General features: G+C 48.6%; 1 protein-coding gene and 1 long non-coding RNA gene across 3 annotated transcripts in view; one reads left to right on the top strand and one right to left on the bottom strand.

Moving 5' to 3' along the window:
* Positions 1 to 456: 456 nt before the first annotated feature.
* Positions 457 to 1,418, bottom strand: LOC144310461 (uncharacterized). The gene is made up of 2 exons (XR_013376179.1): positions 1,041 to 1,418; positions 457 to 638 (listed from the first exon to the last, which is right to left on the bottom strand). It is a non-coding gene; the product is annotated as an uncharacterized LOC144310461 (long non-coding RNA).
* A 63-nt stretch (positions 1,419 to 1,481) lies between these two features.
* The window catches only part of ACOT7 (acyl-CoA thioesterase 7), a 102,087-nt gene continuing 77,423 nt past the window's right edge, over positions 1,482 to 26,145 (top strand). The window contains exon 1 of one of the 2 annotated variants that reach the window (XM_077891427.1): positions 1,482 to 1,641. In XM_077891427.1, the coding sequence (XP_077747553.1) occupies positions 1,484 to 1,641 (158 nt within the window). In that variant the 5' untranslated portion in view covers positions 1,482 to 1,483. Of the gene's footprint in view, positions 1,642 to 17,809; positions 17,959 to 26,145 lie in introns of those variants that run through there. The other variant, XM_077891428.1, reaches the window with a different exon arrangement.

Here is a 26,145-nt window from a genome sequence, read left to right on the forward strand (position 1 = left end):
TTCTGCCTGTAGTCACAGCCAGGCTTTGTGTCCCAGACTTGTCTCCCAATTAGATATTGAGCTTTTTGAAGAACAAAAATATATCCATCTTCATGGGAACTTCTCCCACCTATACAAATAGAGCAGGGACTCTGTAAATCCTTCTTCCATCGCACTGACTGGGGAAGGAAGGGCACTTTAGAGAAACAGAACATTCTGGGTGAGAACAAAGGGGAAGAAAGGCCCTAATTATTGTGGTAGGCCCCTTACATTCGCTGCCTCCTTTCTCCTCCAAATAAACGATAAGGAAACTGCCTGGCCTAAGGCTCAGATGAGTTGGCTCCAAATCTGGCTATTGCTCCTTGGTCCCATTGTAGGAAATCTGTCTACTTTGGGATTCAACCTGGGAAGAGGTGGTGGTTAAACAGGCTTGGTGTGACCCTTGATGCTTGCATTAATTCACATTACACAACAAAATTTCTAGTGCAATAATCTTTAATCACAGATATGATCTGGGCCACCTCCATGGTCTGGCAATACTGGAGTGAGCAGGATGATGAACGATTCATTCAGAGGTATTCAGTTTAGACTAAATGGGTTTTCACATTTCACGAAACAGCTCCAGCTCTGTGGGTTTATCAGATTTTTTAAAAATCGGACTGCAAAAGCAATTAATGGTAATTGTAACAAATTTGGAAAAAAGCAATTTCTCCTCCGGGGTAAAAACCTCTCTGTAATTCTGGTAGGTAGAGTGATCACCTTTGCCCTCTTTGGTGTACTATGGGTGTTATCTGTGACCCCGACTTCACCTGGACTCCCTGGCAGAGCACGTTGTGCAACGTAACAGGTCAGCATCCTTACGGTCCCTACTGCAGTATGCCCCCCACCCCCCCATCCCCGAGCAAAAGCTCAGTACTCCCAAGTCCTTCTGCGCGAACCGCGAGATCTTTGCAGTGGGCGGTGTAGGCCGATCCCCAGCCCAGCCCAGCCCAGCCCAGCTCGGCCGCTTGCAGCAGGGGCGCTGCCCTGGCGGCCGGCCCCGCGCTCCGGGTTCCGCTCACCCACGTGTCTCCCAGCACAACACACGGCAGCCCGGCCATAAATGCCGCTTTACGGGAAACCGCCTCTAATTTCCTGTCATGGCTGATTCGAGAAGGCGAGACCCGGACGGACCCCCGCGGGCCTCTCTGCCGCGCGCGGGCCGCCGCCGCCTCGCGGGGCGCTGTGACCCGCCACCGCCGGGCGCGGGCAGCCGGAACGCCCCGCACCAACAGGCGCCGCGCAGGGCGAGGCTGACCCACGCGGCCGCCCCCCGCGGCGCCGCCCAACAGCCGCCGAACCTTCTGGAAGCGGCACCCCACCGCGCCCCGCCGCAACCAGAACCGGACGCCAGCGGAGCCGGCAGCCGCCGGGGGGCGGGGCGGGGGCGGGGCTCGGGGCGGGGCGTGCGCAGGAGGCCGCGTTCGATTCGCCGCCGGCGCTCAGGCCCCGCCCCTCCGGCGCCATGGCCCCGCCCCCACCCTCCCCCTCCATGGCGCCGCCCGGGCTCATTCATTCCGCGCCAGGCCTGCCAGACACCTGCGCTCTCTTTCAGCCGCTCGTCGCCGCCGCCGGCATGTCAGGCCCCGCCGCGGAGACCCCGTCCGCCATCCAGATCTGCCGGTAAGCAGGCCGCGCCGCGCGGGGGGCGGCCAGGACGCCGAGTCTGCGCCCCGGCCCGCGCCCCTCGGCGCCCTGCCCCCTCCCCGCCCCCGCCCCCGCCCCAGCCAGTGCCCGGCCCTGCCTTTCCGGCTCGTCGCCCGCCTGCCGGGCGGGGATGCGCCTCAGGCCCCGCAGCGCCGGCCGCCCCTGGCAACCCGGGGACGGCGCGGCCGCCACGCACGCAGTTTGCGGGAGGAGTAGACGCGGCGCCCTTCCGGGCCGGGTCGGTGCGCATACCCCGCGCCCCGCCCCGACCCGCGCCCGGGCGCCCCGGGGCCGCAGCCCGGCCCCAGCTGAGCCCCCTCACTCGAGGGCGTCCTCCCGGCGGTGGTGCATCGCCAGCCGGAGCCCCCGAGTGGAGGCTCGCCGGGCGAGCCCCTGGGTGGGTCCCCGAGTGGGCGGGGGCTGCGGAGCTACAGCTCGGTCCGTGGCCTGCCTCGGCTTCTGCGAAGAGCCGGTGTTCCCTGAAGACCAGAAAATATCCTCCCGCTAACGGCTTACTGCTCCATTGAGCCCGGAAGCGTCTTACATAATGGGGGCGAAGGGTGGTTCTTCGCCCGTGTCTTCCTGCACGAGCCCTTCGGGTAGACCGAAGCCCCGGAGGAAGCCGGAGATCACGAGCTGGGTTATTTCCCACTGGAGCGCGGAGGGCAGCCTCAAGGTTACTCTGCACCCCTTTGGGAAAAACCAGAAGCAGACACGCTGGTATTTGGGCCTGAGCAGAATAAGGGCAAGAAGTCCGGGAAAGCCACGGCAGGACTGGGGCCTGTAGCAGGGCCTGGCCTGGCTCACCCCGAGGAGGGAGCCGCTTCTTGCTTTGGGGGCGGCAGGTTCCTCAGCTTTGCAGGCGGGTTCCTCAGCTTTGCAGGTTGGGCATCACACTGACCCTGGGTCCCAGGCAGGTTGGTTTCCTGTGGATGTTGACATCTCACCTGAGAAGGCATTGGCTGGGTATATATTAAGTGCGGGATCAATGGACTGCCTTGACCTCTCACTTCTACTCGGTCAGAAGCCTTTCCTGACCTCAAGGTCAGTTTTGAGTTTTCCAGGGAGAGAAGATTTTTAAGGGGAGCCTTACTGTGTTCCCTTTGTTACTGGTGGTGTGGTGGTTAAGGCCCCACCAACTCCCAAGCTCCAGGGCAAAAATAATAGAAGCGGTTAAGTTGGGAAAATGATAGGCCTGGAGTCAGGGCCTTGGATCCTTGTATTGGTCAGGTGACCTTGGCAGTCAGTGTTTGCAAAAGGCCTGTGTATCTGCTGTCTCATTGGGTTTGCCCAACTTCCCTGAGAGGCAGGATGGCAGGGATCTCACCTCTGTGAAGTGAGGAAGGAAATTGAGGCTCTGGAAGACCCAGTGTCTCTCTAAGTTCATCCAACCACAAGACCTGAGGGTAGCTCCTGCCAGGTGAGCTGTATCCAGACCTATATATTTTCCTCTGCACTCCCTTTCAAAAAAGAAGATACTGACTTCAGTCTACACATGGAAAGCCAAGCTTTTATTTACTTCATCAGTATGATGAATACCCAGTTTGTACATGTTATCTTTTGTTAAGCCACCTTCTAATAGTTAATGGTTCTTGGGTAGCTTTAGGCACTTCTGTGTGTGCACAAACAAATGTGTGTACCCATGGTGTGTACCACACTGCCTCTGGCATATTCACAACTGCATTTTGTCTCTGAGTGGCCTTGGAACAAGTGGGCAGGATGCCTGGCTGAGGTGAGCGTCATGTGCCCAGCATGACTGCCAAAGGGTGTCGGGGTGGGGCTGTGCTGAGGGCCAGGCTCACAAGGGCTTGGCCTGGAGAAACTACAGGACATTGGAGAGTGGACATAGCAGGGTGGGGAGCCCTTTAAGGACATTTAAGCTGATACCCTGTGTTGAAAGAGGAGCCTCCTGGCCAAAGACAGCCAAGCCCATGAATTTAACAAGTTTCACTGGATGCCTCCAAGGAGCAAAGTGCCATGGAGGGACACTGACCAACGTGGAAAATTTGGTCCCCACTTTTGGAAGGTTCACAGGGCAGCAGGGAAGGATGCCAGACTCTCCATCATCCTAGATAATTAAGATGCTCTCAGGTTTTTTTTTTTTTTTCATGCTCAGTTTTGAAGGAGGTGTTGGAGGGATGGGGCTTGAAAGGCTGGGGTAGGCAGTGGTTAGAAGCAGCTCCGCAGTCCAACAAGGAAAAAATGTCATCTGCTAAATAAACATTAGCATTACTTAAATGAATTCAGCCTCTGCCCCTTTGGAAGCTGCCTGGCCTTTCAGTGTCCCATTTTCTCATGGGTGGTTCTGGGTGTTAAAGAAAGTGTATCCAGTGCTTGGCAGTGCTTGGCTGGCACTGTGTAAGTAAATGGGAGCTCTTTTTGTCCAAAAAGTGGAACACAGGCTCAGGGGGCCTGGATTCAAATCCTAGCTCTCTGCCTCATGGCTTTAGGCACGTTCCTAAACCTTGCTGGGCCTCCGCTCTTTTATTTGTGAAGTGGAGATGATAATGCCTCCTTGAGGGTGGCTGTGGGGATTACAATCTTTGGCATGCTGCTGGACATGGTGCTTATGAAAATGGGCTCACAAAGAGGGCAATTTACCTATGAGAACCTGAACTTTGGATGGGCGGCCACTGTGGGATGTCATTTCCTCTACCTTTTGACCTAGCCCTAGGTTACAGGTCCAGGACAGCACTTAAAGTCTTAGAAGAGCTTTTTCTCTTTATTTATTTTGGTTTATTTTTAAGTAATGTTTATTTATTTATTTTTTAAATATTTATTTATTTATTTATTATAGACAGAGAGAGAGAGAGAGAGAGGCAGAGACACAGGAGGAGGGAGAAGCAGGGTCCATGCCGGGAGCCTGACGTGGGACTCTATCCTGGGACTCTAGGATCGTGCCCTGGGCCAAAGGCAGGCGCTAAACCACTGAGCCACTCAGGGATCCCCCCCTTTTCTTTTTTTAAAGATTTATTTATTTATTTATTTATTTATTTATTTATTTATTTATGATAGAGAGAGAGGGAGAGGGAGAGGCAGAGACACAGGAGGAGGGAGAAGCAGGCTCCATGCTGGGAGCCCGAAGTAAGTAATGTTAATAAACATTTAGTTAGTAGATTACATTTTTCTTTGTTGGACTCAGAGTTCTAGAATGTCAGACCTGGAAGGACCCTTAGGGAGCCCCCAGTCCAGCTCTGTCATGTTACAGATGGTGAAAATGAGGCCCTCAGAGGTTAAGGACTTGGTCAAGGGCAGCCCTTGGGCCTTGACCAGGAACTGAAGGCTACTGGTGGATTATTCCCTGCTAGGTGTCCCTGTTGCTATAGTTTTTCCTCTGTTTACCAAAGCTGAAGTTTATATTTGGTTGTGAGACTTAACTATGGTATCAGTGTGGGCCCCTAAGAACAGCCCCCGAGTGTTTACTGAAATAAAGTTCAAGGATGTGTCTTGTAACAGGTTGTTGGAGAGTTAGGCTTCATGGAGCAGTGATAGAAATGGTCCATGTCTGTACAGTCCAATATGGTAACCACTAGTCACTGGCCACTGAGTGCTTGAAATGTGGCCAGACGTGGAGAAACTGGATTTTTTTTTTTTAAAGATTTATTTAGTCATGAAAGACACACAGAGAGAGAGAGAAAGAGAGAGAGGCACAGGCAGAGAGGGAGAAACAGGCTCCATGCAGGGAGCTCGGATGTGGGTCTCGATCCCGGGTCTCCAGGATCATGCCCTGGGCCGAAGGCCGTGCTAAACCGCTGAGCCACCGGGGCTGCCCTGAAGAAACTGGATTTTTAATTGCATTTATTTAAACTTATTTGAATGGGGGATCCATCCTGGGTGGCTCATTGGTTTAGAGCCTGCCTTTGGCCCAGGGCGTGATCCTGGAGTCTCCGGATCAAGTCCCTCATCGGGCTCCCTGCATGGAGCCTGCTTCTCCCTCTGCCTGTGTCTCTGCCTCTCTCTCTTTCTGTGTCTCTCATGAATAAATAAAATCTTAAAAAAAAAACTTATTTGAATGTAAACATTGATAGTCTCTTCTGACCTGTGGCTACATTGTGGGCCAGTATAGTATGTAGTGGGATTTAGAAATTGGGATTTGTGGCAGGCTTATGAGAGGAAGGATTTCCTAAAGGTTTCAGAAGCTCCCTGGGGACTGCAATTGGCTCTCAAACCACCTAGTTAATGGAGGTGGACCTTGGTATGGACTTTGCCCTTTGCTCGGTGTGGATAATCTAGGAATTCTTTATTTGTAGGTAAGTGTGTGAGGTCTGCTTGGGGTTTTTTGTTTGCATGCTCTTAGATGCAAATCTGCTCAGAAATGCCTTGAGTTAGGAACTGCTTTGTTCACTGTTGTGTGGGGAATGCCTGGAGTAGTGTCTGGCCCCTAGGAGACACAGCATCTGGTAGATGTGGCATTTAGTAGCCAAAATATTAGTGGAAAGGACCTGAATTCTAGTATGTTAATGGGTTAGATTTTTTTCCCCTTGGACTCTGTGTTTGGATTTACAGTGGAAATAATGAAAACACTGAATCTGATTTACAGAAACCAGTGCTAACTCCCTTCTTGCCAGGACAGAGAGGCTCTGGGAAAAGGCACAATCGTTGCAGCCCAAGGAGCCTATGGTTGGGTAGGCTGTGCTCACCCACTGCCCAGCCTCCCCCATAAGTGAGCCAGGTAGCTTGGCACCACAGCCCATCAGCTCCCCACATTCAGTCTGGCCAGAGGTTGCTTTCTCCTATTAATCTTAAAAATAAAATTGCCAGTTATTTTACCAGAAAAAAAAAAAAAGATTTATTCAGGAATTGCAGGGCAAGGAAGCTTATAGCAAAACCATAGGCAAGCTTGGAGAACAAAGGAGAGGAATGCTGTTTTATATTGGAGAGGGGGGAACTTCTGAGGGTTGTGGGAACCATAAGTCTATTGGAGCAAACTGGGAGTTCAGAGTGTAGTGGCTTCTCTTTGGCTGAGTTGTGACAGTCCCCCACTGGCTGGGGCTGTTGCCAGGGGAAGAGGAAAGCTTGCTTCCTGCTCCCGGGGTGGTACAGTAGGATCTACCGCCAATGCACTTGCAAAGAGCTGCTTTTCCTGGCTGGCCTGCAGGGTGTGAGAGCTCCCCCTGCCGGCCCCTGACGCCACTCTAAAGGAGGTCTTCGATGTTCTTAGCCCTGTGCTGGGGGCTTATCCAGGTGGGACCCAGCCCCCGTGGACACACTGTGTGCCTCTAGGTCCACTGTGTCTCCCTGCCAGAGGTGTTCTCGGGAGGAGGACACATTATGTGGTCAATCCCCTCCTCCCCACGGACCACCTACATCTGAATAACTGAGACAGCTTGTTACAAATGCACATGTTCTGCATGCAAATTACACTTGAGTAGAAAATCAACAAAATGCAGATTTTAAAACATTTCTGAGATACTTGGGGGAACTCGGATATAGTCCTTTGAAACTTAAAAGATACTAAGGAATTTCTAGTTTTTTAAGGTGAGATCATTGTAGTTATGCTTTTTAAAAAATGACCTCATGAGATAATGATTACAGACAATAATATGCACTTTTTTTTTTTTTTTTTTTAAGATTTTACTTATTTACTTAGAGAAAGAGAGCATAGAAGAGCAAAGGGAGATGGAGCGGCAGGGATTCCTGATGCAGGGCTCCATCCCAGGACTCCAGGCACGACCTGAACTGGAGGCAGAAGCTCAGTCAGCTGAACCACCCAGGTGCCCCAGTATGCACCTGTTTTAAGCCTACAGCTCACTGAGTTTTAGCAAATGTGTACACCTGCAGAATGACCATCACAACTGTGACATAGGATGTTTTCATTACCCAGCCCCGACCCCTGGTAAACAGGTCTGCTTTCCTATCACTCTGGTTTCTGCCTCTTCTAGAATTTCACGGGGATGGAATCATATACTTGGCACTGTCCTTGTGAGCACCACTTGCTGTATGTGCTGTGCTTCTTTCTTACCGCCCTGTTATATTACCTGTGCTTTGTTTCTCTTTTCACCAGTCAGGCAACATCTGAGAACTTTCTAGCTGTTGGTGGTTGTGAATACAGTCCACAAATGTGGATTTCAAAACTTTTAGGACATCATTGGGGAAACTTGAACACTCACTTGGTACTTGACGACACTAAGGAATTGGTGTTATATTTTAGGTGGAATAATTGTTTTGTGGTTCTGTTTTTTTTTTTTTTTTAAGATTTTATTTATTTGAGAGAGAGCATGGACCCACATGCAGGGGGAGAGGGAGAAGCAGACTCCCTGCTGAGCGGGGAGCTCGACATGGGGCTCAATCCTGGGACCTTGAGATCATGGCCTAAGCCAAAGGCAGACCCTTAACTGACTGAGCCACCTAGGCGCCCTTGTGGTTCTGTTTTTAAATGGGGTCTTTCTCTTTTATTTATTTTTAAAAATTTTTTTAATTTATTCATGAGAGACACACACAAAAGAGAGAGGCAGAGACACAGGCAGAGGGAGAAGCAGGCTCCATGCAGTGAGCCCGATGTGGGTGGGACTCGATCCCAGGTCTCCAGGATCACGCCCTGGGCTGAAGGCAGACTCCAAACCGCTGAGCCACCCCGGCGTCCCTGGTCTTTCTCTTTTAGAGGGAATGCTGAGATACTTATAAATGCCGTTCTGTGATGTCTGAGATTTGTTTAAACTCAGTGAGGGAGTGAGTGGGAGTAGAGAGGAAACATGTCACCTGAAACCAGAATTGACCAGTGGAGTTGTTTGGTGGGGACTCAGGGATTCATTTCCTTCTCCCTGCTCTTGTAAGTGATGTTTTCCACAATAGAGAATAAAACGACAGGGACGCCTGTGTGGCTCAGTCAGTTAAGTGTCTGACTCTTGGTTTCAGCTCAGGTTGTCATCTCAGGGTCCTGGAATTAAGCCCTGATTTGGGCTCCATGCTCAATGGGGAGTCTGCTGAAGGTTATCCCCCTTTGCCTCTGCTCCTTCATCGCTTGCACTCAATTGCTCTCTCTCTCAAATAAATCAATAAAATCTTAAAAAAAAAAAAAAAAAAAAAGAATGAAAAGGCAAACAGCCTCTTGAGTCCATATTCCAGACCTACTGCTTTTTCGTCTTGGGGGCCAGGGCCAGAAATCCGCATCTCCCTCAGTGCTCCACTGGAGCTTGAGAGCCCCTGTCCAAAGTAGGGATGGGAATTTCCCACTGTGTGCATGCATACTTTTCCTCAGCTACCCTGCTGTCCCAGGACCCCTGGGACAGGGCTGGCAGCCTCCCATGGGGACGACACCTCCCATGCAGAGAGCTTTCCAGTCCAGGTGGAGCTGCTCATCCCTGCTGGAGGCCTGGTCTGGCCTGATGGGAGTTAGAGGCTTATAGGTCGTGGAGATGGGAATCTTGGCCGTGTTGCCCACAGCTCCACCCACTTCCTCCTGTTAACTTTAAAAATAAAAATTAGGGATCCCTGGGTGGCGCAGCAGTTTAGCGCCTGCCTTTGGCCCAGGGCGCCATCCTGGAGACCCGGGATCGAATCCCACGTCAGGCTCCCGGCATGGAGCCTGCTTCTCCCTCTGCCTATGTCTCTGCCTCTCTCTCTCTCTCTCTCTCTCTCTGTGTGACTATCATAAATAAATAAAAAATTAAAAAAAATAAAATAAAAATTATTTTATCAGCAAAACTGGGTTTATTCAGGAAAAGCAGAGAATTGCAATTCAGGACATGCAAGCTGTGGAAAGACCATAAGCAAGGCCAACAAACAGAGGAGAGGAACATTATTTTATGGAGAAGGAGATCAGGAGGGGTGGTTCTGAATGAGAGGTTGGTGATGACAATTTCTCATTGGCTGAGCTGCAGGGGTAGTTGATTTCTTATAAAAATTCAATGTACATCTTTTTCCATTGGGGCCCTTAATTAATGATTCTTTCCTATCAATGATTCTTCTCTGGAAGTCTGTAATTGGCAGTGCTTCCTGGAATTGATATCGAATGCCATGGATCCCCCTTCTAGCCTAACTCCACTTAGTTTTGCCTTATTAATTTTCATGCCATTTTTGTTTTGGGTTTTTTTTTTAGGGGAGAGAGGGGCAGAGGGAGAGGGAGAGAGAATCCCAAGCAGGCTTCACGCCCAGTGCAGAACCTGACACGGGGCTTCATCTCACAATCCTGAGATCATGACCTGAGCTGAAATTGAGAGATGATCACTTAACCGACTGAGCCACCCAGGCACCCCATGTTTTTTTAAGATTTATATATTTATTTGTTTGAGAGACAGAGAAAGTACATGAGCAGGGGAGGAGTAGAGGGAGAGAATACTCAAGCAGACTCCTTGCCGATCCCAGGACCCTGTGATCATGATCTGAGCTGAAATCAAGTTGAATACTTAACTGGCTGAGCCACGCACTTGCCCCTGCTTTGTTTTTGATCAAGCTCTTTCTCTGAAAGCATTGCCGATCAAGAGTCAAGGTTTTGTTATTCAGTGGCTTTGTCCCTCAGTGCCAGGAAGGATCTCCTGGTTGGCATGTCCTATCTTGGAGGGGAAGTGCGTGGCAGTTGGAAACCATGTAAGACCACATTTAAGGAACAAGGAAAGTTAGGAGGAAGGACTCCCAGGCACTTCCATCCATGCTACATATTTATCAAGACCATGAGCATTGGAGATCATCTCCTTACTGAGTATCATTTTTACAGAAGTTTGACAGGCAATGAAACACGAAACTTAAAGTATTTGTACAGCAGAAGAAGTAACAACAATTCCAAGTTGTATGGGTTGGTTCTGTACTAGGACTGGAGGTCTGAAAGTAGCCAACTGAAAATATGTATTGGTACTTACTCTGACTTAGAGGAAGAAATTCTCCCTACAGAGGCAAAGCCGGAGTCCTGTATGCCTCCTGGAAGTCACTGCTGAGAGTGGCCACAAGAGCAGGATAGCGAGGGCAGCCCGGGTGGCTCAGCGGTTTAGCATGGCCTTCAGCCCAGGGTGTGATCCTGGAGTCCCAGGATCGAGTCCCACGTCAGGCTCCCTGCATAGAGCCTGCTTCTCCATCTGCCTGTGTCTCTGCCTCTCTCTCTCTCTCTCTCATGAATAAATACATAAAATCTTAAAAAAAAAAAAAAAGAGCAGGATAGCGAGTACCACGGAAAGAATTATCTGAGGACATTTGGGATGGTACAGAGCAGGTCTAAGCATGAAGTAATAGCTAATGAACTTTTTGGCAAAATAGTAAAACTTCAAAGATGTATTAAAGCAGCATTGTTACCTCAAAATAACTGCTTGGAAAACAAATATTATTCATTAAGACAGCCTATAAGGTTGCAAATTCAGAGACTATGAGTTTGGGTAAGAACCCAGAGTCAAATAATACTTGAGGTGAAAGACTCCTGTGACTCCTGAATCTTCTAATCCTTCAGAAAAAGCAACTGAAAACTAACTTGTCATGGGATCATGATGAGGCTGTTTCTGAAAAAGGCCATAATCCAAAAAAAAAAAAAAAAAAGTTTCCCTTTTTTGTAGAGGCTTGGGGAAATGTGAACGAGGGCATTATCTTTCCATGAAAGTAAGAGTAGAACCAAACAGCGAGGAGAAGGCACACAGACCTGGTCCAGACATCCGAGGAAAGCTGTCTCGTCAGATGCCATCTGCTTCACGCCTGGGAAGCCTCTGCTTTCAGGTCACCAGCTGGTGTGCTGGTCAGTCAGGGTTTGTTCCTTCCTCTGGATGTGTTGTGTGAATCCAAGAGTCTGTTCCTTGGAGTTTGGTGGCACAGGGGCTGGGTACCAGTGCCTGAGAAGGGCATTTCCAGCAATGTTGGAGAGTCTTTGTGGAGGTGACTCTTCCAACAGATGAGATCTCCAGGTTGCAATGTGATGCTTAAGGTTTTTTATCTTGGGAATGGTTGGTAAAATGGTGGTTCTACAAAATATGGCTATTTTTAATTTTTATTTTTTTAAGATGATTTTTTAAAAAGGATTTTATTTATTTATTCATGAGAGACATAGAGAGAGGCAGAGACGCAGGCAGAGGGAGAAGCAGGCTCCATGCAGGGAGCCCGATGTGGGACTCCTTCCTGGGACTCTAGGATCATGTCCTGAGCCCAAGGCAGACGCTTAACCGCTGAGCCACCCAGCAGTGGCTTGATCAATAAGAAGTTTGAGAGGAGCTACTCAGGTGGGGATAATCTTTTTGAACAGAATTTTAACCCCAGAAGAAGTAGTGTGCTGCCCATAAGGGAAAGGGTCAGGCCAGTGAAAAAATGTATGAATTGTGACTAACACGTATTTATGAGACAGGCAAAGCTGTTTAACATCCATTTGTGTGAGCAGGTTTCCCCAGATTGCACTTTGGTGGGTAAGTAAAGTAGGCATTTTTTGCAGGCTTGTTAATATTTCTCCACCAAAAAACAAAATTCTTCACCAATATTAGTTCATGAGCACTATCATTTTGTCAGTGGACCAGTGGTTTAGTGGATGTACAGAGATGAGTGGTGGGAGTTTTAGAATTTCCAGGAGGGCCAGATTGTTATTAGGTCCAAAACCAGAGTTCTCTCTTTTTATTGATCCCACAATGTTTAGATTTCCAATATTGTTTTTCCTTCTCTGGGGCCAATTGTGGGATATCTCATCGATTTTTCCAAATTATCATCTGGAACAACATCCCTTTGGATCACGACAGAGACTTGGCTGTTGGTTTTCTTGATGGCATCATTTTCGGGAGAAATGTCAGCGAGGTGATTTCTTTTGGTCTCCAGGGAGTTGCATCTGGAATCCTGAGGAGCCTTAATCATAGCCACAGCAGCCAGCAAAAGTGTGGCATCTGATAAATTTTGTAGATGGGACCATTTTTAATTCTATTCCCATTCAAGGTAAGGAAACCTCACTGTTAACCAACATTCCAAAGTCATGAGCCATGGTGTGCTGAGCATTGGTATAAATGTGGTTTTACCCTTGACCAACACACAAGGATGGTTAAAGGGGATCCTGTGATTCTTTCTTCAGTGGCCTTAACTAACAGGGTAATTGGTGGCAGGAATGGCTGTGAAGCAGAGGGGATTTTCCTCTGCCACAGGGTCTGGACGATGGTCCCTGTTTTTGTGGGTGAGTGCTCTAAGGCATTCCTTTCCCTCTCATTTATGGAGAGGAAAAAGAGAAGTTAATTATTAGGATATCTGAGGGCAGGGGTCTTATTAGGCTCTTCTAAAGGCCCCAAAGCTGTGTTTTCCTGATCTTTCATTTTTTTAACTTTTACTTTCATATTTATAGTAGGCCCCGTGCTCAATGTAGGGCTTTGAGCATGTTCTCAAGATCAAGAGTCGCATGTTCTACTGAGACTCCGCCAGCCAGGAGCCCTTGATCTTTCATTTTTTAGTAAAACATGTATAGATTGAGCCGTAAGAGAGGTTTGGCATCCAATTTTGACTAACCAGCCAATTCAAGAAAACTTTGTAATTGGAGCTTAGTTTGAGGTTTTGGGAAGTTCAGGAAGCCTACCTGGATTCTAACGTAGTTCTTGTTCTGAGATCAGGTTTCCTAGTATCGAACCTGATTTTAGCAAACTGCAGTTTTTCTTTGGGGTTTTATGTCCCTTTAAGGCCAAAAGTGTTAACAGGTGGATGCTGTCTTCTTGTGAAGAGGTTTGAGAAGGGCAGTGAAGAAGCAGATCATCTATGTATTATAATAAGTAGAGCCTACAGAAAATTGTATATCATCCAAATTATGTTTTAAGGTTTATGAGAAGCAAGGACCATCTGTGAAACTGTGGGGCATTACTGTTCAAATGTATTTACGTTCTTCCCAAGTGAAAGCAAAAGGATCTTGGCTCTCCTTATTAACTGGAATACTGAAGATGCACTGCATAGATCAAGTGCAGTAAAAAACTTGCTTTTTCTGGGAACAAATGTCAGCAACATACAGGGGTTAGGAGCAACAGGATGCTGAGAGATAACCATGTTGTTTTTTGCTTGGAGGTCCTGGATAATCCTCCTGTAGAGAACAAGATGGCTTGCTCTTGTCAAGCAGTGGCTTGTGTCGGGGGCCTCTGTAGTTTCTCAGAGCTCCAACGTTGGGAATTAGGCTGGCTGGAGGGGATGCAGGGGCCCATAGTGCTCAAGATGGTAGCAGTCTTGGGGCGCCCGGGTGGCTGTCAGTTAAGTGTCTGCCTTTGGCTCGGGTCGTGATCTCAGGGTCCTGTGTTCAAGCCCCATATTGGGCTCCCTGCTCAGCGGGGTATCTCCTTCTTCCTCTGTCTCTGCCTCTCTCCCTGGTCATTCTCTCTCTCTCTCTCTCTCTCTCAAATAAATAAAGCTCTTTAAAAAAAGATGGTGGCGGGCAACCCGAGTGGTTCAGCGGTTTAGCACTGCCTTCAGCCCAGGGTGTGATCCTGGAGCCCGGGGATCAAGTCCCATGTCGGGCTCCCTGCATGGAGCCTGCTTCTCCCTCTGCCTGTGTCTCTGCCTCTCTCTCTGTGTCTCTCATGAATAAATAAATACAAAAAAAAAAAAAAAAAGATGGTGGCAGTCTTGGGGCACCTGGGTGGCTCAGTCAGTTAGGTGTCTAGACTTTTTTTTTTGGTGTCTTGACTCTTGATCTCAGCTCAACTTGACGTCAGGGTTGTGAGGTTAAGCCTTGTGTTGGGTTCCATGCTGGGCTCGGAGCCTACTTAAAAATGGTAGCAGCCTTATTCCAATGTCCTGGCTTTTTGCCATAATAGCAGAAACTAGGAGGTTTTGGTTTTATTTAGGACCTTCATCTGCTGGAGTTGAAAACGGAGAGTTTCGTGGATACAAGTGAGCTGGTTTGCCAGATTAGCTAAATTTAGAGTGGACATAGTTTCCATTTCATCCTATTACTTTTCTTTTTTTTTTTTTTTTTTTTAGATTTTATTTATTTATTCACGAAAGATACAGAGAGGCAGAGACCTAGGCAGAGGGAGAAGCAGGCTCCCTGTGGGGAGTCTGATGCGGGACTCTATCCCAGGACCTGAGATCACACCCTGAGCCAAAGGCAGATGGTCAACCACTGAACCACCCAGGTGTCCCTCATCCTACTCCTTTTAACTCAAAGAAAAATCCCAGTTCCGCCTGTTCATAAACTTAGTCATATGCTCCCCAGGTGGATTCAACATTTAAAGGATGACCAGAATTTTCTTTAAAGGCAATTTGGAGTTGATTATAATGGTCATGAACAGGTTTCACCAGTCTTGTGTGCAAGCCTGACTTCTGTTCCCATCAGCAGGCTGCTATAATTGCCCCATGGAGATTTCCAGCAAGTGTTCTAGCATCTTGCTGCAAGTTGGGGGTCTCTTTCTTTCAGGATATTCCCATTCGGCTAGTTGCCTCTCATGTTTGGCTTGGTACTCACCTGTGAGCCTGTGGACTAGTTGATATAAATCTGAGAAAGCAAGTTGGTAAGGTTTGAATGACTATTAGATTCTGCAGCTTATGCCCGGGTGGCTCAGCAGTTTAGCGCCGCCTTCAGTCCAGTGCGTGATCCTGGAGACCCTGGATCGAGTCCCACATTGGGCTCCCTGCACGGAGCCTACTTCTCCCTTTGCCTATGTCTCTGCCTCTGTCTGTGTCTCTCATGAGTAAATAAATAAAAATCTTAAAAAAAAAAAAAAAGATTCTGTAGCTTACCTTTGCAGGTCCTCAAGTCACTTTAGGAAACTCAAATTGTGGGTCAGAATTCAGCCTTAGTCTGAGAAGGTAAGAAATATGGGCTTTATTTGGATCCTAAGACTTACCTTTAAAGGGGCACTTTTTTTTTTTAAGATTTTATTTTTTTATTCATGAGAGACACAGAGAAGTAGAGACATAGACAGAGGGAGAAGCAGGCTCCTCGCAGGGAGCCCGATGTGGGATTCAATCCCTGGACCAAGATCAGGCCCTGAGCCAAAGACAGACGCTCAACTGCTGAGCCACCCAGGTGTCTCAAAGGGGCACATTTTAATAGGTTCAAGAGAGACTCAGAGGAAGAGGAAGGTAGGAGGTGGTGGGACCCTGGATGTGGTTGGGGCATGTCCTGAGACAGAGAAGATGGGAAAGGGAAGAGGAGACCTCAGGAGCCTCTGTGTCCATTTTTTTTTTTTTAAGATTTTATTTATTAATTTAAGTAAACCCTACTCCCATTGTGGGGTTTGAACTCATGACCCTGAGATCAAGAATCACGTCCAGAAAGTGTATTTTGCAGAAGCATTTCTAGATTCCTGATAATGTTCTAGACCTTCAAAGTACTGATACCAGTAGGTGTCCTGGTTTTAGAGCCATGGCTGTCCAGTTTAGTTTGAGAAAGTAAGTTTGGGGAGATTAAAAGTTCCCATAATGGCCATAGAAGTTCTAAATTACATTCGGTTAAGTTGGTCCATTTAGTTAGAAGTGTGCATGGCAGGGGGGTGCCTGGGTGGCTCAGTCGGAGGACCATCTGCCTTCGGCTCATGATCCTGGGGTCCTGGGATCAAGCCTCGTGTTGAGCTCCCTGCTCAGTGGGGAGCCCACTTCTCCCTCTCCCTCTGTTGTTCCCTCTGCTTGTGTGTGTGCTCTCTCTCTCTGTGTCAAGTAAATAAATAAAATCTTTAAAAAAAGTGCTCATAAAAAAAATGCTCATGAGGAGGGATTATAGTTTTTAAACATAAAACCAACTGTGGTCCCAGAAGTGGGGGACAGCACCCCCAGTTTTGATGATGGGGACCCCATCTCCTTGAGGTTTGTCTCTAGAGCACACAGAAAAATTCCTACACAACACAGTTTGAACAGGAACAGAGGGATCCCTGGGTGGCGCAGCGGTTTGGCGTCTGCCTTTGGCCCAGGGCGTGATCCTGGAGACCTAGGATCGAATCCCACGTCGGGCTCCCGGTGCATGGAGCCTGCTTCTCCCTCTGCCTGTGTCTCTGCCTCTCTCTCTCTCTCTCTCTCTCTCTGTGTGACTATCATGAATAAAAAAAAAAAGATTAAAAAAAAAAACAACTAAAAAGTCAAAATAATTTATAAAAAAAAAGAACAGGGATCCCTGGGTGGCGCAGCGGTTTGGCGCCTGTCTTTGGCCCAGGGCACGATCCTGGAGACCCGGGATCGAATCCCACATCGGGCTCCCGGTGCATGGAGCCTGCTTCTCCCTCTGCCTGTGTGTGTCTCTGCCTCTCTCTCTCTCACTGTGTGCCTATCATAAATAAATTTTAAAAAATTATTAAAAAAAAAAAAAAAAAAAGAACAGGAACAGAAATCAGACCAGAGGGCAGATAAGTGAGTACTCACTGAAAGGTCAGAGCCCAAAAATAGATCCTGAATGAAGTCAGGCAAGCTCAAACACAAAGACAGCAGTACTTGAAATGTGGGAGAAAACTTGCCTTCACAATCCAGGGTCAGCAAGGAAGCGGCAAGCCCTCCTGGCTGGCTTTGGGGGCACTGCCACCTGTGTGTCTACTGGCCTCAGGGTTGCTAGGGTTGCCCCTGCATCCCACTTCTGATCCCCAAAGAATGGCAACCTTAAAAATACAAAAGTCAGTTATTTTACCAACAAACATGGGTTTATTTGGAAAGAGCAGAGAGTTGCAATTTGGGACAATCGAGCTGTGGTAAAACCGTGGGCAAGTCCAACAGACAGAAGGGGGAGGGTTATCAGGGAGCAGAGGGGGGAGCCTGAGAGGAAGGAATGGATGTCCACCAGAAAGGAGCAAGGGCTCCAGGTGATGGTGGCCTTTCCCTGGCTCAGTTGCAGGGGTGGCTGCGTTCTTGTGGAAGAGGCAGCATGCACCAGATTTCAGCTGAGGATTCTTTCCTGGAAGCTTCTTTTGTCAGCATCTGTGATTGCTGTGGAGTGGCACAGCTTCCCCTCTAACCTACTGACTCCATCCAGTGGGTTTTCCTTTTATGAGTGGTCATGCTGCTACTCCACAGACAGGCTGTGGCCCTGTTGTCGCCCTCTCTCATTTGCTCAGGAGAGAGCCAAGCTCGATGATCTCAGGGCCCGAGTCATGAATTCCATGCATCACTGGGGTTGTAGAGAAGCATCCTGTGAGACGCTTCCGGAAGCAGAAGTGCCAGTTTGACCGTGGACAGAGGAAGGGCGGTCCTAGGAGGAGGCCACCGGGAGAGGGAGACCTGCATTCCTGTAGGGAGGACTCTGGGCTGGTCAGGCCTGCTGGCGAAACGGGAGTGGAGGCTGCTAGCAAGCCCTGTGCTGGCAGCTGGGTAAACTTGTTGTGAAATGAAGCTGCTTGTCTATGCTCTCCGCCTCCGTGCGCTCGCCAGGCAGGCAGCGACCTGGGAGCATCTGGGGCCTGGGAGCTCCCAGCGTCCTGGGGAGAGATGCTGCGCTTCCACGAAGGCTTTTGTAACCAGGTCTGATCTGCTGTTTCGAGCCTGTGTCACTCCAGGGTAGGGTGACAGGGACATTTCTGTGCCCACTGCAGTGGCATCTTCCACTCTTGGTGTCCAGCTCGTAGGGCAGACTGAGCCTTGGGTCACATGACTCAGGATTTATTGTTAATCAATTGAGTGCTGGGTGTTCAGTGAACTGCTTGATGGAGCATACCCACTCACATGTTCATCTGGAGTGGAGGATCTAGCATGCTTTTCTGCCAGGGACCAGTTGAAACCTGCCAGGCTTTGTTGGAGGACATGGGCTTTCAGGTTTGGTGGGCTCCGGGCTCTGGGCAGCTGGCACCTTGGAGGGGTTGAGGCAGGTGTGGAGATTGAAGCACTGTGCCTGCCAACAGCTGTTCCGGCTCATCACTCTCTGGGCACGCACTGCTAAGCAGTCTGGGGATGTGTGCATTCTGCTTGTCCCCGCAGGGAAGGGGTCAAGCTGAAATTTTGGACCAACAGGTTTGTACAGGGCGGGGGGAGCTGTCCTTGCGTGGTGGGCTTATCTTCAGCAGCATCACCTTGTGCTGCTTTCCGGGGCCTTCCTGTGTTTATTTCAAACTTTTACAGAAACTTTGTTCAGTGGATGTATTACCCCCCTACTTTGTACCAGCTCTCCTGACACGTAACCCGTGTTCTCTATGACTCACTCACTGAAGTGTACAACCTCACCAGCAAAAATAGGTTTATTTGGGAATAGCAGAGAATGACAACCCGCGTCAAGCAAGCTACTGTGAAACCACTGGCAAGTCTGGAGAACAAAGAGGTTGCTTTTATAGAGGGAAGGGGGAGCTGGGAGGGCTGTTGTAAACTAAAAGTCCATTGGAGCAGACTGGGAGGTGGAAGTGTGGTGGCTTCTCATTGGCTGCATTGTGACAGTCTCTCACTGGCTGAGTTGATGCCTGAACCTGAGCGCCTCTCTTCCTCCGCAGGGGTACTGGGGTGGTCGGGCAGGAGTGATGTGGTGAGGACCTGTGGAGACCTCTCTTCCAGATGTGGTTGCAGCTGACCAGTTGGGTGTGAGAGCGCCCCCTGCTGGCCTGTCGATTCTGTTCTAAATGAGGCTTTATTTTTTATAAATTTAATAATTTTTTATTAATTTATTAAATCCCCTCCACTCACTAATCTCTATTCTTTCTCTATCGGTTTGTCTTTTGACATTCCAAATAAGTAAAATTGTGCCATCTGGTGTTTTGTGTGTGGCTTCTCTCACTGAGCATCCTGTTTTCAAGGATAATCTGGGTTGTAGCAGGTGCCGTGCTTCCTTCATCATCCACTGTAGGGGTACATACCGTATTTCACGTATCTATTCATCAGGTGATGGACATTGCTGCATTTCCACCTTTTGGCTGCTATCTATAATGTTGCTATGTGCACTCCTGTCCAAGTCTTTGTGTGGGCGTATGTTTTTATTTCTCTGGAGTATATAGCCACTGTGGCTTAATAAATATATATTTGATCTTTTTCCCTGGGTCCTGGCACAGAGTTCCTAAAACACTTGAAACTTCCTGTATGAGAGTGTCTTTGGTGTGCTGTTGAGATGAGTGGTGGCTGGGAGCCCATGAGATAGCTTGAGGATGAGGGCCAGTAGCCAGGATGGCCCAGGCATAGCTAGAGGGTCAGAACCTTCAGTTCTACCTCCTACCTGGATGTGGGAGGAGGGAGGGCTGGAAGTTGAGTTAATCACCAGTACCTCCATAATGGGACCTCCATAAAAATCCCCAGCAGTGGAATTTGGAGATTTTCCAGGTTGCTGAACACATGGAGGTGTTGGAAAGGGCGGTGTGCCGGACTCCCACTCCGTGTCATGTCCTATGAGTCTCTTCCATTTGGCTATGCCTGAGCTGTATATGCTTTATAACAAACTGGTAAATAGGAATAAAGTGTTTGCTTGAGTCCTGTGAGCTGCTCCAGCACATTATCCAATTGGAGGAGGTTTTTGTAGGAACTCCATATATAGAGCCAGTTTTTCTGAAGTGCAGGTGGCCTGGGACTTGGACTGGCATCAAGGTGAGGACAATTGAGCCCTTGAACATAGGATCTGCACTAACCCTGGGCGGTTAGCGTCAGGACTGCATTGAGTTGTAGGACACGCAGCCAGAAAAAAAACCCCGCACACCAGATGTCAGAGGTGGTATGAGTAAAACTAGTTGATCTGGGAGTGGAATTGCTGGGTCCTATGGTTACTCTAGAGGTAAGCTTTGGAGGAGCTGCCAGGTGTTATCCAGCCTGGCCATTGTTTTGTTGCCCTCCCCCAGCAGTGCCAGAGGGTTCCACATCAGTGCTAGGTATCTGCCTCTTGGGTTGCAGCTGTCCTGGCCTAGTGGGTGTGAAGTGGCATCTCACTGTGGCTTTGATTCCTTTTTTTTTTAGATTTTATTTATTTATTCATGAGAGACACCGAGAGAGAGGGGGGGGGGCAGAGACACAGGTAGAGGGAGAAGCATGCTTCATGCAGGGAACCCGACATGGGACTCGATCCTGGGTCTCGGGATCACACCCCGGACCAAAGATGGCACTAAACTGCTGGGCCACCGGGGCTGCCCTGATTCCCTTTTTTTTTTTTTTTTTTTAAGATTTTATTTATTTATTTGTGAGAGACACAGAGATAGGCAGAGACAGAGACAGAGGCAGAGAGGGAAGCAGGCTCCCTGTGGGAAGCCCGATGTGGGACTCTATCCCAGGACTTTGGGAACATGGCCTGAGCTAAAGGCAGATGCTCAACCACTGAGCAAGGCAGGCATCCCAAATAGGATTGGTTTCTTAATTTCTCTTTCTGCTAGTTCATTATTAGAGTATAAAAATACAACAGAAAAAAAAAATAAAAAAATAAAAATAAAAATACAACAGATTTCTGTATGTTAATTTTGTATTCTGAAACTTTACTGATATCACTTATTAGTAGTAATAGTTTTTTGGTGGATTCTTTTATTTATTATTTAAAAAAAAGATTTTATTTATTTATTCATAAGAGACACACAGAGAAAGGCAGAGACATAGGCAGAGGGAGAAGCAAGTTCCCTGCAAGGAGCCCGATGTGGGACTCATCGGACCCTGGGATCACCACCTGAGCCAAAGGCAGATGCTCAAATCACTGAGCCACCCAGGTACCCCTTTTTGGTGGATTCTTTAGGGATTTCTCTATATAGTATCATGCCATCTGCAAATAGGGACAGTTTTATTATTCCTTACTGATCTTAATGCCTTTTATTTCTTTTTCTTACCCGATTGCTGTGGCTAGGAGTTCTAGTACTGTGTTGAATAGAAGTGGTGAGAGTTGCCTTGTTTTTGGTCTAAGAGGGATAGCTTTCAGCTTTTCATGGTTGAGTATGATGTTAGCTGTGGGCTTGTCATATATGACCTTTATTATGTTGAGGTATGTTCCCTGTATACCCACTTTTTTGACAGTTTTTATTATAAATAGATATTAAATTGTGTCACATGCTTTTTCTGCATCTGTTGAGATGACCATTCAGTTTTTATCCTTCATTGTGTTTTTTTTTTTAATTTTTTAAAATTTATTTATGATAGTCACAGAGAGAGAGAGAGAGAGAGAGAGAGGCAGAGACATAGGCAGAGGGAGAAGCAGGCTCCATGCACCGGGAGCCCGACGTGGGATTCGATCCCGGGTCTCCAGGATCGTGCCCTGGGCCAAAGGCAGGTGCCAAACTGCTGCGCCACCCAGGGATCCCTCCTTCATTGTGTTAATATGGTGTATCATATTGATTGATTTGTGGGTATTGAATCATTTTGCATCCCTGGATTAAATCCCACTTGATCGTGCTTATTGACCCTTTTAATATATTTTTAAATTTGGTTTGGTAATATTGTGTTGAGGATTTTGCATCTCTGGAAAACATATTACTGATACTCTTAGTCCAGCCTACCCAACAATATTTTTTTTTACTTGATTTTGCTTTAATTGCTTTCATGTACCTACTAAATTTTTACATATATTTTTATGTAACTGATAGAATATAGAATAGAATACACTTAAAGAGTGGAGTTAATTTTGTAAGAAATTCCAAACTATCTTCCACAGTGGCTGCACCGTTTTTGCATTCCCATCAGTGAGTGAGTTCCTGGGCTCCACAGCCTCCATACATTTGGTATTTTGTCTGTGTTCTGTATTTCGGCTATTCTAATATGTGTGTAGTGGCTTTAATTTGCAATTCTCTACTGATTTATGAAGCTGAGCATCTTCTCATGTGCTTATTTGGCATCTGTATGTCTTATTTCATGAAGTGTCTGTTTGGATCTTTTGCCCATTTTCAAATTGAGTTGTTATTGTAGAATTTTAAGAGTTCTATATTTTGGATACAAGTCTTTCATCAGGGGGCACCTGGATGGCTCAGTGATTGAGCGTCTGCCTTTGGCTCAAGTCGTAATCCCGGGGTTCCTGGGATAGAGTCCTGCACCAGGCTCCCTGCTGGGAGCCTGCTTCTCCCTCTGCCCATGTCTCTCTCTGTGTTCTCTCAGGAATAAATAAATAAAATCTAAAAACAAAACAAAAAAACCAAAACAACAAAAAAAAGTCTTTCATCAAATACGTGTTTTATAGATATTTTCTTCCAGTCCTTGGCTTGTCTCTTTATTCTCTTAACTGTGTCTTGGTTGGTTTCTTCAGCTGGCCAGGGGCAGGAGCCAGGCCTTTTTCTGGCCAGGTGACAAGGAAAAGTGCCACAGCTTCCAGGAGCTCTCAGCTCTGCACTCAGCTCCATGTAACAGGTGAAAAACAGACCCTGGTGGTATGATGGCTGACTTCGGGACAGTGGCAGGTATGACAGAACCAAGACCAGACCCGAGACTGTGTCTCCTGGGCCCACTTGTGGTGGGCATTTCCTTACTGCCTCTTGTGGGAACCTGCCAGTGTGGTCTATGGGTTGTGCCCCATGGATGGGCTGTTTGATGCCTGGTGTGTTGGGCGGGGCTGTGGTTGTAGAGGCTGAGTCGCTCCCCTCTCACCTTTCTCCCTTCTCTGTCGAATCCTGGTCACCCCAGAGCCATTGCCATTGACTGTCTTCAGTGGCATCCTCCTTAACATTCAGGGGAGTCTGAGCACCCCTGCACAGGGAGACTCAGGGTGGCCACAGTGGCAACTAGCCCATGCTCTCGGTTATTCTGGAGAAGTCCTCAGGGCCTGTTCATCTGCCCACTGCGGGCTTCACTGCCGATGCCCTGCGGGCATGAAAAAGGGCTTTGATCAGTGCTGTGGTGGTACTGGCTTGCACTGGGCGGGTAGGGCTCCTAGTGCGGCCTCCTTCCCATCTCTTCTGGGGGTTGCAGGCATAGAACTGGTGCTGAGATGCTGGGGGTACCTCAGAAGCCCTGAAGCTGCTGCTGTGTCCAGCTGTGCCTGGTTTCCTAGGGGCTAAATTCTGGGAGCCCTATCCTGAGCCAGAGTGTTTCGAGGCCGTGTCGAGGCAGAGGGTTCTGGAGGTGGAGGAGTGGGCCTATTTCCCCACAGCTGTCTGCCCCTAGGTATTTTCAGGACAGCTGTATTGTGCTATACCTCGCATCCCGTGGGTTCATTCACTCTTGAGGGTAGTTCTGTGTTTCCTGGTGTGTTCACAAGGTTGTGCAGCTGTCACTGTGATTTAATTCCAGAACACCACCCACCCACTCCACCCTCTACCGAGTAGCACTGTGCTCTTTAGCTCTCCCTTCCCGTTTGCCTCCACCAGGCCCTGGCAGCCACCAGGTGGCTTTCTTCTATGGGTTGGCCTGCTCTGGATACTTTGCATCCATGGAACTGTGTCTTTCGTGATGGCTGCTTGCACTCAGTGTCGTGATTTCACGATTCTCCCACGTGGTAGTGTGCATCAGTACTCGATTCCTGTCTGTAGTCAAATCCTATCCTGTGGATAGACGGCCCTTCATTCATCTGCTTCTGTGTGATGGGCACCTGGGCTCTTCCCACCTCTTTTGGCTGTTAGGATAGTGTTGCTGAGAACCTTTCCGGACGTCTGGTTTTATCGTTTCAAATGATTCTTGGATAATTTAGGACATAACAAACCACCTTATGGTTATCTCACTTTGTAATTATTTACTCATAAGGCTGATAAGAGAGGATTGCTCCCTGTGGACAGATCTGTTACCGACTTGAACCAGCGTGCTGCAGGACCGGGCAGATGAGGCACCGTCATCGCTGATATGATCGAGTTGTGGGTGGACTTGCAGGTATTTTTCTTGGCTGTGTCATTTCCTGCAGATTTCCCTCATTGCATGTCTCTGCTGGGTTTTTTTGTTTTTTGTTTTGTTTTGTTTTGTTTTTTTAAAGACCTTAGCTCTACTGGCCTAGGGTGTATCCACGTATTCAGGTGTTAAGTAATTGACCCTGCCTGTCGTTCCCATGGATCGTTCCAAATCTGAAAAATGTCTTTCCTCTCATGATGACAATAGGAAGAGAACTTCATTTGGGTCTTCACTCTGTGGATTGTCTCAAAGCTTTTCTCTAGGTTAGCGTTTTCTCAGTCGCTGATGTGGGTTTACCTCTCTGCACGTTGCCCCCCAGCATCTCTGCACCACGTGCTGTGCATCCCCGGCCTGGTGCCAGCTGGCCTCTCCATCAGAGATGTATCACTCGGGATTCCCTGGGTGCTCCGGTGAGAATCGTTTCTCTTTAAGCCAGTCCTGTAGCGTTTTAATGATCTTTCCATAATTGAGAAATAACATGGTGGGGCAAGTTGCACCCCGTTCTTGTCCGTGTGTGAGTCATTGCTTTATCACTGGGGTGGTGTTCTGACAGGAAGGACAGTAGGGCTTGCAGTGTGCAGAGGCTGCGTCTCCCCTGGCCCATCACCCTCCCAGGACACCACCCCAAAGGAGCCAAATGCTATGTGTCCCAGGTCTGTGTGATACAGGCCTGGGGCCTCTCTCCTCACCTCTGCATGCCAGCTTTACACACAGGTAGAAGTTGGGGCTTGAACCAAGTCATTTCCAGCATCTTTTCTTGACTCCAGTTTGCTGTGATTTTAGGGAATTTGAAAAGGTCATGGACACATGCAGTGTTTGGATGATGGGGTGGCCTCACCTTATTTGGAGTGAGCAGTGTGCCCAGAAGACCCAGGGTTGGGACCAAGGGGGAGAGAGAAGTCAGTGTTGCTTAGGGAGGCGGCAATGCCTGCATGGATGAAAGGGACCAAGTCCAAAGGGCACAGCATCTGGGTTGAAGCCCTCCTCTGGATCCCATCTGGCTGCGGCTCCGAGAGGGACTAACAGAGACCATGCTTGTGCTGCGGCGAGGCACATCCCTAAAGGTGTTTAGGAAGGGAGCTGAAGAGGCCTGTCTTAGGGAGAAGGCCAAGCTGTAAGACAACTGCGGGATGGCTGGGGGTAGAGGTGCTTGGAGGGGGCGCTGGTGGTGGATATGGGGTGGGAAGAGCTGTGGTGCTTGCACTGGTGGCCTTGGGGGCCTTTTCTCCAGCCTGTAGGTGATAGATAGGCTTGACCAAAGCCAGAGCATAGCCCTCTTATGTAGGGCACCCAGAACCCACTGTGTTGGTCTGTATCCTGAGCGGCGTGTGGGGGCAATGCTCTTGGCCTTTTGGTACAGGGGTGGGGAGTGGGCCCAGGCTTCTCTAGGCAGGGAAGGCAGGAGGAGGGGCAGGATGATGACCAGGTGCACACAGCCTGAGCACCCAGCTGACCAGAGGAGACCTAGGGTGGGCGGGGTGGTGGCCTCCATCCACTCTATTTCTCTTTGATTTGACACCTTTTCATGGCACTTTGTGTCCTGCATGGTGCCAGGTATGGGGGACATCTCAGTGAACAGGATGGCCCCAGGCCAAAATCTGGAATTTTGCTTCTGTCTCTTCTCACAGAGAAGTGGGAAGACTTGAGACAGTAGCACATGTACCTTTAGGAGTAATTTGTATTTTAGGGAGGCCACCAGGAGCGGGGAACATGCTGGGCCTTTGGTGAGTGAAGCTGCAGGCTGAGTTTGCCTGGACCTCGCTGGTCCTAAGTTGACCTCCTGAGCACAGTACCTGCCAGAGTTGCTGCACAGGGCAAGGCGGACCTGTGCCCAGGAGCCAAGCCAGGTTGACAGTTCTTAGGCAGGGTGCCCTCAGGTGGCTTGCAGGCAGATTCAACCATTCATGGCAGCCATCCTGGCCCCTGATTGCAGAATTCCTGGAGAAGCACAAGGAAACACTTGCGCTT

Source organism: Canis aureus, chromosome 3 (assembly GCF_053574225.1).
Source record: "Canis aureus isolate CA01 chromosome 3, VMU_Caureus_v.1.0, whole genome shotgun sequence".
NCBI classification, from domain to species: Eukaryota; Metazoa; Chordata; class Mammalia; order Carnivora; family Canidae; genus Canis; species Canis aureus.